Source organism: Akebia trifoliata, chromosome 14 (genome assembly GCF_017979445.1).
Source record: "Akebia trifoliata isolate Shusen 1 chromosome 14, ASM1797944v1, whole genome shotgun sequence".
Lineage (NCBI taxonomy): Eukaryota > Viridiplantae > Streptophyta > Magnoliopsida > Ranunculales > Lardizabalaceae > Akebia > Akebia trifoliata.
The window spans coordinates 2011105-2024686 of NC_141388.1; the positions used below are offsets into that span (position 1 = coordinate 2011105).

A 13582-nucleotide genomic window follows, 5' to 3' on the forward strand; every position below is an offset into this window, starting at 1 on the left:
CAACCTTCAGAAGAGCTCTTCCTCCAACAAGAGTCCTTTTGAACTTATTACTGGCCAACAACCTTTAACTCCTCATACTATTGTTTCAGGATATCAGGGACAGTGTCCAAGGGCGTACAAGTTTGCTAAGTTTTGGCAGGACAACAATGAAATTGCCAGATCTTACCTTGAAAAAGCGTCAAAGCGGATGAAGAAATGGGCTGATGAACATCGTCGACCAGATCGTTTCAAAGTTGGTGACTTAGTTCTACTCAAGACAGATCAGTTGAGAAGGTTCAACCGAGTACAGCGAGCACACAGGGGTCTACTACAGCGTTATGAAGGTCCAATGCTCATCCTCTCTCGAGTCGGCAAGGTCTCCTACAAGCTGAAGTTACCGCACTGGTTACGCAACATCCACCCTGTCTTCCATGCCAGCTGTCTCAAGCCATTCCATGCAGATCCAGCAGATCCAGCACGCAGCATTCCAACACGTTCACCTTCTCGTTCAACAATCCAGCCGGAACGTGTTGTCGACCAAGTTCTCGCCGAGCGTCAAGTCAGCAGCAGTTCAAGCAAGCAGCAGCACATGGAGTACTTTGTCACTTGGAAGAACTTGCCAGAATGTGAAGCCACCTGGGAAAGAGCAGAGAACCTACAACCATTCAAGCAGAAGATTGAAGAGTTTGTCAGGGACAATGCGACGAGGACGTCTGCAGAATAGGTGGGGGAGACTGTAACGGCCATGTACTCTGACACCTAGAGTTTAGGTGTAGCTCGCCCCGGAGTCACCCGGGAGCCCCTATGTAACACTATGTAAGGCTCGTTATGAAGCCATGTCAGCCCCCGTACCAGGGCATATCTGTTAGCTTAGGGTACGTGTCAGCCCCGTGCCAGGGCACTTGTTAGCTTAGTGGCATTTTCGTAATAAGGGAGTATGACCGGCCTCTACTTTTGATGTTCCCTTCTGGAAATCTAGTAAAGACTTAGCATACACTTTGTAGGAAGGGTGTCAGTGCTGTCCCAATCCCCGGCCTACACCCACGTTGTTGAAGCCCTTGAAGCCCAGCTCCGTGGAGGTCCCGCGTGTCATAGGATCATCAATTGCTTGTAACGCATCTATTTGCTTTTATACCGCGTTACACCGTGTAATCAATATTATATCAACAAAGTTGCCTTCGGGCTTTATCTCGTGTTGCCTCGTTTACTTGTTTGCTAGCTACGTGTGTGTGGTGTACGATCATTTTACAGGCTTGCAAGTGGACTTGACCCCCTTGCGCCGCACGACCCCGCTTCGAAAGAATAGGGCCGTGACACCAGGGCAGACCAAAGAAATTAAAATCATCGAATATGAGAGGGGGTGTTTGGTTCAGATTGTTAGATTTTGGCTTTCTAGATTTCTAGAACTTCAAAATCGAACATTTTGGCTTTGTTGTTTCTGAAAGTTAATTTCAGTTTCCTCTTTTATTGATCCCATTTATATAAGTGCAAATACGTCACTTTAGCATTAAAAAAATCCCAAAACTGATTGGGACGGATGCAATTACTTAAATTAATGCAATTCAATTTAAAAATTAGGTTAAGAAACTTAATGTCTGTAATAAAAGGTATGGTTTTAGACAACAATTTTATCGTTGTTTAGTGTAAGTTCATGTTTCAATGCTTGAAAGGAGTTAATTTTGTTCTTATAATTCCTTAAATTTTAGGATTAATTTCTTATAATCAGCTTTACCCGAATTCGTGTTTTTCCTAAATCAAATGTATTTATTTGACCAACCTTAAATCTTTCGAGTAAGGCTTCAACAATAATGATGATGAGTTTGTCTAGACAAATCAATTGAGCACATGGTCTTAAATCTTGTTTTGATGTCATGTCTTATCCATGAACGAGATCGAGTCGTCTCGAACAAGTTTTCTGATGTGTTTGAATCGTCTCATTCAATAATGAGAAAAATAAACTATGATTTTAATTATTGTCCGATACATTTGACTTGTCTCTCTGTCTCGTTGGTGGATGATATCGAGACGTATCAGACGAATCATCTCAGTCTCAGACGAGATTTAAAATCATACTTGACCAGGAAATATAGCCCAATAATTATAAAAGCGGGTGGTTTCCACTTTAAAACTCCCCATCCTTCCATGCAATCTGATTGGATTTGAGAGGGTGACCCTAAGTGGTTGCGTCAAGGCTCAAATGATGAAGACTACTCTGTTGTCATGTCATTCACATTGGGTTAGAGGATAGTAGTGAAATTGTTCCTTGTTGCTCTCATATTTAAATTATTTATAATTTTTTAGATAATATAAAATAATTATTATTAATAATAAAATGAATAAATTTTACTATCATCAAAGCCAAGCTATAGTTGAGACAAAGTTATTCCATTATTCAATTTTTATTATAAATTAATTTGTAAATGTCAAGTTGTTAAGGAAAAATGTGTTAAGTTGATGAACCAATAACACAACGCCACGTGAATTGAAAAAAAATACAAAAGATGATTGGCTCATGGTGCGAAATTGAAGAGAAAATTTCTGAGAGATTTTCCCTAACAACGAATATCAACTCCCAACTCACCAATGGTTTGTCCACTAATCAATGAATCGAAGATGATGTTGAATATGTTAAAAATAATTTATAATAGAACTCGAAGATAACATATAGTTTAGAGAAAAGTGGAGTGTTTATTGCTAGAGGTTGAAGATGAGGGCATTTGGATCGTTTTCTATTAGTCTACAATAGAAGACTGAGGTCAAGGAATGCATATCATCAGTTTGAAAAAAAAAGGGGGGGTATCCCTAATATTCTTCAAAATATAGAGGGCATTATGTAAATTATCCTAAATAAAATCCCGTTAAGACTGTTAGAGAATTTCCTACAATTTTTGTTCACTTGTGTAGAATAACGAAAATGAGGTGTTTATCCAAACTCCGATCCTTAGATTCAATTCCACCAGAGATCCTTATTAATTCCCAAATTTTAAAATTCCCAAAGTTTCACGCTTTAATTCACTCGAAGCCTTCAAACCTCACCAAAACTGAGAAAATTGAAGATGCCCAGATTAAAAAAACACAGAAAGAAACCAAAGACATAGGTTCTATTTTCACCATGATCACAGAGATTATAGGAACTGAGAATCTCAACCCTCAGAAGAAGAATTCAACAGGGATTCCAATATCTCAAGAAACCCATACCAGGAATTCAAAGCAAAGGCAAGAACACTCACATGGCAGCCCAATTGTTTGTAGAATTGCCAATGAGAGTACACAGCTTGAAAATGCTGAAACATTGATATCGGCAGATACCCACTTGGGAAATCCAGTTATATCTGACGTTAGCCCAATTGTTCAAAAGATTACCGAGATTATACGAGCTGAAAATGATGTAATTTCGATGGAGGAACGCTTAGAAAACTCGGGTTTTCTACTTAATTCAGATATTGTCGAGAAAGTATTGAAAAGGTGCTTTAAAATAGGCCATTTAGCTCTAAGGTTCTTCGATTGGGTGAGTCTTAGAACGGGATTTCGCCATACGAGTGGGACTTACAATACCATGATATACATAGCTGGAGAAGCAAAGGAATTTAATTTGATGGAAAAATTGGTTGAGGAAATGGAGAAGGAATTGTGTCCGATGGACATTAAGACATGGACCATTCTCATTTCTAGTTACGGGAAGGCAAAATTGATTGGGAAGGTTTTGATGGTTTTTGAAAAAATGAGGAGATGTGGTTGTGAACCCGATGAGACGGCCTACAAATTGATTGTCCATGCTTTGTGCAGCGCAGGGAAAGCTGAGATTGCAATTGAGTTTTACAAGGAGATGGTCTTTAAGAACATGTGTGTAGATATGAATTTGTATAAGCGTCTATTGAGTTGTTTATCGGGATCAGGAGATATCTCTAGTGTTTACTTGGTTGGAGATGACATGATGAAAGTTTCTCAGATTCCAGAACGGGAAGTATATTCTTGCATACTTAGAAGTTTTTGCTTCTTGAGGAGAATCAGAGAAGCCTTAGAATTGCTTCATGAGCTCAAGAGTAAAAATGTAACACTTGATCCTGAAAATTTTGAAATTCTTGTGAAAGGATTGTGCAGGGATGGTGAAATTGCCAGTGCTTTAGAAATTGTTGACATTATGAAGCAAAACCGTGTTGTTGATGGGAAAGTTTATGGTATTATCGTCAATGGGTACTTGAGGAAAGATGAAGTTTCTAAGGCCTTTGAAGTGTTCGAAAGCATGACAAAATCAGGACATGTTCCCACAGTCTCCACTTACACAGAGCTGATGCAACACCTCTTCAGGTCGAATGAGTACGAAAGAGCTTGCAAGCTATATGAAGAGATGTTGGACAATGGAGTTGAACCAGATACCGTGGTGATCACGGCTTTGGTTGCTGGTCATGTTCAGCACAGCCATGTTTCTGAAGCATGGGAAGTTTTCGAGAGTATGAAAGAGAAAGGCTTAAGGGCAACTAAGAAATCTTATACAGTATTCATTAAAGAGCTTTGTAAAGTTTCAAGAACAGATGATGCTATTAAGCTTTTGATCAAAATGCAGGATACTAAAACAAACATTGGAAATGAAATATTCAACTCCATCATATGCTCTTTAGAGAAAAAAGGAGAAGTAGAGACTTTAGAGAAAGTCAAGAAGATTTGGAGAACCACTAAACTTCATACTCAAGAAAGTGAATTGGTTGATCTACCCACCAGTGACCAGTCTCTCTGTCGAGAGACTGAAACTGTCGTAGATATGTCCAAGTCCACAGAACTCAAAGGGAGGGTTGAAGTTCTCTTAGTGCAGCCACCAACAAAGATTTATAATGATTGTGATCTTCATGAAATATGTAGGATTTTGTCATCCTCCATGGACTGGAGCTCAATTCAAGAAACATTGGACAAATGCACAGTTGAGTTCACTCCAGAACTTGTTCTTGAGGTTCTTCGTAGTTGTCAACGGCACGGACATGCTGCATTGAGATTTTTCGCTTGGGTGGGGCAGCAAGATGGTTATAGCCACAATACAGAAACATATAACATGGCCATCAAAATATCGGGATCTGCAAAAGATTTTAAACTCATGAGAAACCTCTACTTTGACATGAGAAGAAGAGGGTGCTTAATAACATCGGATACATGGACTATTATGATCATGCAATACGGCCGAGCTGGCCTCACAGAGATTGCTCTAAAGAAATTCGAGGAGATGAAGGCTGATGGTCATAAGCCGAATGGGAGTACGTACAAGTACTTGATCATGTTTCTTTGTGGGAAGAAAGGCCGCAAGGTAGACGAAGCAATCAAAACCTTTCATGAGATGATTAACGAAGGATATGTTCCGGATAAAGAATTGACCGAGATTTATCTTAATTGTGTGTGTGAGATGGGTATGTTATCGGATGCCAGAAGATGCATGGAATCTCTACGTACCTGTAGATTTGGGATTCCACTTAGCTATTCCTTGGTCATTAGGGCACTCTGCCGAGCGGGGAGGCTAGAGGCGGCCTTGGAGTTGATAGATGAATCGGGGCCAGCACGATGTACTCTTGATCAGCATATTTATGGAAGTCTTGTTCATGGATTGCTAAGAGGGGGAAGATTGGACGAGGCCTTAGCCAAGGTGGAGGCAATGAAACAGGAAGGTATCAATCCAACAGTCCATGTATATACATCTTTGATGGTTCATTTTTTTAAGGAGAAAAAGATTGAAAAAGCTTTGGAAATTTACAAGAAACTAGGAGAAGAGGGTTGTGAGCCGACCATTGTTACTTATTCTGCGTTGATTCGTGGGTACATGAACATGGGAATGGTTTTTGATGCTTGGGATGTCTTTCGTCGAATGAAACTGAAAGGGCCATTTCCTGATTTTAAGACTTATTCAATGTTCATAACTAGTCTATGTAAGATGGGCAGGTCTGAAGAAGCACTTCAGCTTCTCCATGAAATGTTGGATAGTGGGATTTGTCCCAGTACCGTAAATTTTCGAACTGTTTTCTATGGGTTAAATAGAGAAGGGAAGCAAGATTTAGCTCATACTGTAATACAAAAAAAATGGGCTCTCATGAGTAAAAGAAAGTTTTTGTCGTACATTTCTGTTTAATCATTCTGGTGCATATTTATATTTGCTGTGCATAGCTTCAATTTCTGTTCAATGATTGAATGTATATAATGTGAAAAAGCAGAACAGTAGCTTCATGTAATATCGTTTGCTGCATTACAGACACAATTAACCACTAGTCAATCAATATCCGGTCGTGATTTATTAATCGATGGTATGGCTTTAACTTATTTTTTACAGGGTTTTCTTGTGTTACAAACATGGTTACTAATTTCCCCAAAACCCTCACCAATAGTGAACCGACTTCGCAAATTAAGTTGCCAACTTCGGTCACCAAAAATGTGGCGGATTTGCAAACCCTGTGAAAGCTAGATCACAATGACTACAAAAAGTTCTATGTATATCAAATAAAGTTTGAAATGAAGTGTAAGCAACTGAGCTTCTGCTTCTTCTTTTGCCTGAATTTCTTCTTTTCACCATTAACACTGACTTCATGGATGCCATTGACCTTGACAGTAATTTCTTTACAATCCTTCATGTTGTTCAACTCTGGTCCCTCTTCTGTTACCCCCTTCATGGAAGAACTCACTTGAGTTCCACTCAAAATCTTGGAATTTTGTTTTGGCGATGCGGGTGCTATTTGGTTACGGTTCACTTCCCTTGATGGTGAATCTAGTCTGCTATTCCTGCAAAACAGGCAAAAAATGTAAACAAATGAAAAAAACAGGTAAGACACTAATAATAACGGTAAACTTGGTAACAAATGTGCATGGGTGGGGATAGCATTTGGGTTGACTTGAAACCAACAACAATGTGTATTCTTGTCATGAATTACAATCGACCAACCGACCCAGATTTTCAGATAATACTTCGATGACGATGATGATGATTATGAATTATATAGGGTCCAACATGGCATGCAATTGTTGCATGTTGTAATTTTTTGTATCAAAAGAATATTCGGCAACTTAATCATTTTTTTTAATTAAGAATTTTCTAACTCAACTAAGTTGTTAACTTTAGTAGCAAAATTACCTGACGTTGAGAAAGCCAGAACTTTTTCCAGCTTCATCCAAAGCCCTATCCATGTTGTCCATTTTTGGTGCATTGAGACAAACTCCGCTATCCAACTTATCTTCAGAAGAAGTTGATCCCACCTCTGCTGCAACCCTTTCCAAATTTACAAGTTCTTGTGTATTGGAGCCTAATTGAGACAAAGTTTGGATGCCAAATCCACCTCCCCGAACCATAGAAATGGCATTGCTTAATATGCCCAAAGCATGTTCCACTTCTGGACTGATAAAAACTTTCTTCGCTTCGCTAACATAGTTATACTCTGTAGTCAGATCAGTTGAGTGATGCATACCTTCACCATTCTCCTCTAAGTGTCGTTCTTCAATCTCTTCTTCCTCTATCTCATCTCTAGTGTCTATAAACGGTGTATCAGCCTTCAGAGTTTCAGTGCGAGTTTCTTCAATCTCTTCTTCCTCAATCTCATCTCTAGATGTCTGACCTGTAACTGCAGCACGTGCCTGTGGACTTGCAATTATACAATTGTTGACACGAGACGTTTGGTCTAAAAATGGTGTATCAGCATTCAGAGTTTCAGTTGCCAGTTCTTCAGGGTAGATGCTTGAAGGTTTCTCACTCTTGAGGACTTCTAACTTCAGATCCTTGTTGACTTTTTTCTTGTCATATAGACCTTCACGTACTCGAACATAGAGTGGATCCTCCTCCAAGGCCTTGCGAAAATCGTCATCAATTGAGGCCAATGAAGCAACTGCCTGGATTGTCAAGGATTTGGGAAATGAGAGAAAATGCCAAAAACGAATAAGAAAAAGCAGAGAGCTGCTACTGGCACCCAAATTTTAACTTATTACACCCCAATTTCTTAAATTATTCGTCACACCCCAACGAAAGATTAAAACACATTCTTCAAACATTACAAAGGTTTGGCTCAAATTATAAGCTCAACATTGCAAAACATTATAACACTCGTTCAAATAATTTCAATAGTTGTTTACAATTATGGCAAAGCCCAAAGGCAATAAATATTATCCCAAATGAGAATGTTACCTTTTTATAAAGCTTAAAACCGCTGCCTATGAGATGTCTTGAGACAAAGTTGATAAGTGATGGAGGAACGAAGTCGAGCTTCATATCCATAGTTGCAATCGTCCTGCAGAATTATAGAAATGCTCTATTTAACAAAATTATGTTGTTTGTCTTATCGATATTATAAAATCCTTGAACCCAAGCATAGTGAGAGCCATTCAATGGTGACGCCTGTCCCAACATGAGCCTAGGCTCTAGATGTGGACTTCACTCAGGGGCCACCATACATCTTGAGCTGTTTAAATCCCCAAATTAACAATTTCAAATGATTATATGTAGCCTGGAGTCCTGGAAAGGTATAAACATGAGTTATAGATGGACACACAAGGTACTCCCATGCTGCCCCCAGAACATTTGTATATTCAACCATATAAAAATGGGTAAAGAGATAAAACAGTTATGCGAAGAGCATTTGAAAAAAATGAAATTGAGAAAAAATATATGTTAGGGTTTGTGCAAGGGTGTTGTAAGCGAGAACCGATGCATACTTCCAATGCACACGTAGAACACATCAATTGTCATTTGTAGCTTTTTGTTAATTTTACTTCATTGTGAATTAAGTATACACCTATCATCTCAACATGCATTAATAGGGTTATAGGTGACCCCTGAGTTCGAATGGGGTTATAGGTGACCTGGTTAGTAGGGTTTAAACTGACTTCTTATTTCTCCCCTGTAGTGGGGTCTGAAAAGCATGCCAAAACCCAAGTTCAACTTTTGCACTTACTCTTGGATCCATTTTTATTTTTTTCTCTTGTTTCTTTTTTGGGATGTTTGGTGAATTAGGTATGGCAGACCCATAACTTACCTTACAAAAAAGATACAATGAGTGTCAAAGAATTTGGGTACAATGAGGTGTCACAAATTCACTAAAAGGTAAGAAAGCTGCATCTTGATTGTTATTCGCTAATTAATATCCTGGGGAAATTTGACAGATTCAGACGATGAAATTTTATGTTATGAGTTCCATCCTACCATTTGTAGGCCTTTCATACTAATTTGTGTGTCGTAGTTTCTATTTATTCACTTAATTCAGTAATATATATTCTTAATGTGGTGGTGTCCTTCAATGGTCAACCCAAAAAGTAAACAAAGTACATTATGAGGAATCGTAATGACATTAACATACATGGAGAGCTGACAACTTCTTAGCTTGGAAACTGCAGGTTTTAAGATAAGTTGGACAAATACAAAATACATGTAATCAATCTTTTTCTTCCTTGAAATGCTATTGATGCCAAATCTAATCATCCTTACACAAGTAAGATCCTCCAGATGCAGTTCAAGAGCTTAGCCAATATAAGTAAAACTCACCGAAAGTAACTCCGGCTTGAAGTCACCTTTTGTAAAGCAAAGCCTCCAACCACATCTATCCGCACAATATCTTTTGCTTCAGGTATCCCATCACGGGTGAACCCATGAGTAAATTTATCAACATTATCTGCATCGGAGATCTGAAAACAAATTTCCAGAGCAAAAGATTTCCCAAGTAAGTTTCGATTTCCAAATTGCTTAACATAGTGAAAGAACGAAGAAATAAATTATGACCACCAGAATTTTTAAGTGCCTACCGTGTTTAGAAGCACGATGATGAGATCATCTTCAACATATTCTAATTCAAAATAGTGCAAGATAAGCTCTCGAGCTGATAGTGGCCATGCAACCTTCATCCTTTCTTCCAATAGTTAGCATAAAAGATCAACATTCCAAAGAGGATCAAACACTACAAAGAATTTCATTAAGTGAATGTTGAACTAGGTGGACTAACCTCACTAGACAAATCTGTTCACCAATTCGGACTTTTTGCAAGCAATCTGCTGCAGTAATTTTGAAAGGCGGGAAGCTAATCTGAGGCCACCTGAAAATAAAATAATTGTTTGGAATATGGTCAGCAAACTACAATTTCATTAAATTTGTTCTTTATTTTTTTGCTCATACATTCAACCTCACATGTATGGGTGTATAGTTACTTTTTCTTCTTCTTCCCCCCTCCCCCCAATGGCCTTTTTAAGACCAAAAAAATCTTTAAGCTATGTAATGGAACCCATGGGAATTTTCTAGAATGAAAACTAACACATCAAGTCATATCCCCCTGGTGCTTGTGTAGAAACAGAAATCTCCATCAAGTCATGATGTAAGAATTAAGAACCAAATAAGTAATTATAGGGTTGGGATAAATCGACAACCTTTGTCTTATATGGGTAACAAATTTCAGAATGGGCTGATTAGGAAGATCTCTATGGTGAGGAGATCATCCTCGCAAAAAATCAGCCCATTCTGAAACTTCTTACCCATGCAAGGAAAAGGTTGTCAAAGTAAGGTTGTCTCCTGATCTCAATCCATATATATACATACCACAAAGCATGGAGAGTGACGAAACCGATTCTTACCATTTCTTATAGAGGGTTGACTCGCATGAGAGACATAAACCTGGGACAAAATATTAAATCTATCTTAAAAGATTTCCATGTAATCATATAAATCTTTCTAGTACTTTATGATTTCTAAATTTAAAATCTCGTAGTAAATTAGCATAACTCACAGACATCCACAGGTCCGTCTACATAGCCTTCACAAAGCAGTGTATGAAAGGGAGTGCCTTGGGCTCCTTCTCGATACATAACACGGTAATCATCATTATCCTGCTTTAACTGTCAACGGAAGAACAATGATTTCAATTATGTCAGGTTTTTAACCATATTTTTTTAAAACCAGGTCATTTATTAATTAAGCAGAAGCACTATAAATTTTTAGTAACAAAACCCAATAAATCAATATATTGTGTGTTTGGGAAGAGCCTATCGATATGGCCTATTTGTTATATGAGGCTACAGATGCGACATGGGTTGGATCCACCACTCAATGGGTTGCACCATTCAGCATATTTGTCTCACTAACCAAAAGAATGTGATGAAGGAGAGTAAAATGATGAAGGAAGCAAGAGAAGATTATTCAAACATTTTAAATCCAATAGCATACCTTCCAACCACCATGTGGTATCCCATTAGTTTTTGACACCTCACTATCCTTTTGTGAAGCACTCCTCAACATGTCGAGAAAATTTGATACTTCCACTGTTCTTTTGTCTACAAAACTTTCAATGTGTCCTGTAGAAGAAGGATATAAATAGTCAAACATGTTAACACACTAAAACCAGAATTCCATTTATCCCCTTGAAATCAGTACCCAATTGAAACAAATGTCTAGACTGTCAAATGAAAGAGAAACAAAAGTCACCACACAAATCTGAAAATTAACCAACCCTGCATCTCTGACGGTGATGAGCGTATGAGTTGATTCTTAACAAGGGTCTTAAGAGACTCATCATTTGCAAGATCATCAGATGCAAGTGTTTTATCTAGTCTCTCTCGGTACTCCGAGATCTTTGGTTTCGAATCCATCTTCACAACTCTAGGCAACCCAAAAAAGATCTACACTCTCAAATGCAAATTGGGTTCTTAGAATTTAATTCAAATATCTCCTGCATTTGGGGAAAAAAAAACAGAACTCTGGAAGTCAGAAAACATCGAAATCATACGAAAATATGTAATAAACAGGCCATAAAAGAGTCTTAAAATCTACCTCAGGTGCAAATGGAACTAAAAGTTTCTCGATAGTCATTTTCTTATTTAATAAAAATTAATTGCACTTGTTTAAGTGGTGTTTAACTTTGGCAGTTCCCAAGAAAAATAAAATGAGAAACAGTAGAAAGAGAGCTATCTGGAAAATAATAAGCATCCACATAATTCACTGAAGCAATCAAACCCATTTAACCAAAAATACTAAAATAATTAAAGATAACAGAATCAATCCAAAGAGTGACAAACATGGCTATTAAATGTTATCAAAAACGTTCTTCCAGTTATACAAGTCAACACAAATCTGAATTTCATCCCCCAAATATGCAGATTTCAAATAAAATATTGAAATATACCAGTGAACTCGTCCCATCTCAGCCTACTAAACCCACAAAGCAGAAAGGCCTTACTTTTATTTTTTTATAGATTAAAAGGCCTTAAAATTCAATCCACCCAAATGCATACTTCATAGAAATTACCAAGAGACGCCGATGGAAGGCTCTGTGGAGATCACCTTTCACTCTCTAAGCAATCAAGGCCAGGAAATATTCATAAATCTATCGATAAACCATTGAGGCACCACTTTAAGAAGTTCCAATGAGATCCACCAATCTCAAAACTCATCAATTGAAATCAACACATAATATAACAATCTAAAATTTAACATTTCTCATATGAAACACATCAATACAAAGATGCAGAACTTATAGAAAAATACAACTCAAGAGAGCTTTCTCAAGATTACATATTTCACCTCTTAGTAGTATATGAAACCAAAAATCAAAGAAGGGAAGTTATCGAAACACGCATCAATAAGATCTCTCAAGATTACCCATTTCGTCTCCTTCTTCGTATTTAAAACCAAAATCCAAGAGGGAATAAAAAATTCAACACCATCTCGGATGCATATATCATAGAAATCATCCAAACACATCTCAATCAAGCTCTCTCGAGATAACCCATTTGATCTATTAGTTTATAGAACTAAAATCAACTCGAAATCATCCAAACACATCTCAATAGAGCTCTCTCGAGATTACCCATTTCATCTCTTAGTTTATAAAACAAAAGTCAACTCGAAACACACTTCAATAGAGCTCCCTCGAGACTACCAATTGCATCTATTAGTATATCAAACCAAAATCAAAGAAAAAACAATTGAAAATTGATCACCACCCCACCCCAGATGCAAATATCTCATGAGATTACCTCAATTGATCTTTCTCGAGATTACCCATTTTGTCTCTTGGAATATTAAACAAACCCAGATGCACGGATCTCAGAAATATATATATTTTTTTAAAGGAGACGACTTTACCTTAGATGAGAGAGCCTAGACGAAGATAGAACATGGAATCGCCTTGAATAAGACGAATTCCAGACAAAAACGATGAATCAGGAGCTTTAGAAAATCAGAATTTCTCTCACGAAAGTTACATGATGGTAGTACAGTCTGGTATGGCGATGGTACCCGCGTTCGGTCAAAAACAGCTCACTAAGTTTTGAAGAGCAGAGAATGATCTTGTGTTACGTGGGCCATGGTTGTGCCATACATGTCCTTCGGGATAACGACAGCTGGAGAGTGATGTCTGCCCTTAACATAATGAAAAAAAAAAGAAAAGAAATTGGGAGCGGATATTCTGTATTACTTATTTCTTGAAGTTTCCTGCATTGATTTTGAAAGATTGAGATATTGCCACCTAGACAAAATTCTAAATCTATATCACTTAAATTTAAGAGTTCAATAGTCATTGATCATTGTTAAAAAATAGTTGTTTTTTTTCTTCTTTTTTTTTTCAAATATGATCTATCCATTGAATATCAGAGGTCAGAGGTGTACTTTCAT

General features: G+C 37.7%; 2 protein-coding genes across 4 annotated transcripts; one reads left to right on the forward strand and one right to left on the reverse strand.

Annotated features, from left to right (window-relative positions):
• The first annotated feature begins 2830 nt into the window (after positions 1-2830).
• Positions 2831-6096, forward strand: LOC147385414 (Pentatricopeptide repeat (PPR) superfamily protein). The gene has a single exon (XM_086422432.1). The coding sequence runs from the start codon at positions 2894-2896 to the stop codon at positions 6083-6085; it is 3192 nt and encodes a 1063-aa protein (XP_086278558.1). The 5' UTR covers positions 2831-2893; the 3' UTR covers positions 6086-6096.
• A 115-nt stretch (positions 6097-6211) lies between these two features.
• Positions 6212-13221, reverse strand: LOC147385415 (uncharacterized). 3 transcript variants are annotated; one of them, XM_086422433.1, is made up of 11 exons: positions 13055-13221; positions 11421-11639; positions 11138-11265; positions 10701-10809; positions 10549-10588; positions 9927-10016; positions 9730-9829; positions 9473-9612; positions 8120-8222; positions 7079-7827; positions 6212-6729 (listed from the first exon to the last, which is right to left on the reverse strand). In XM_086422433.1, the coding sequence occupies exons 2-11, from the start codon at positions 11557-11559 to the stop codon at positions 6447-6449; spliced, it is 1881 nt and encodes a 626-aa protein (XP_086278559.1). In that variant the 5' UTR covers positions 11560-11639; positions 13055-13221; the 3' UTR covers positions 6212-6446. The 3 variants fall into 3 exon arrangements, with proteins under 3 accessions (XP_086278559.1, XP_086278560.1, XP_086278561.1); XM_086422434.1 differs by having other exon boundaries at positions 12946-13221; XM_086422435.1 differs by lacking the exon at positions 13055-13221 and adding an exon at positions 12491-12925.
• Positions 13222-13582: the final 361 nt, after the last annotated feature.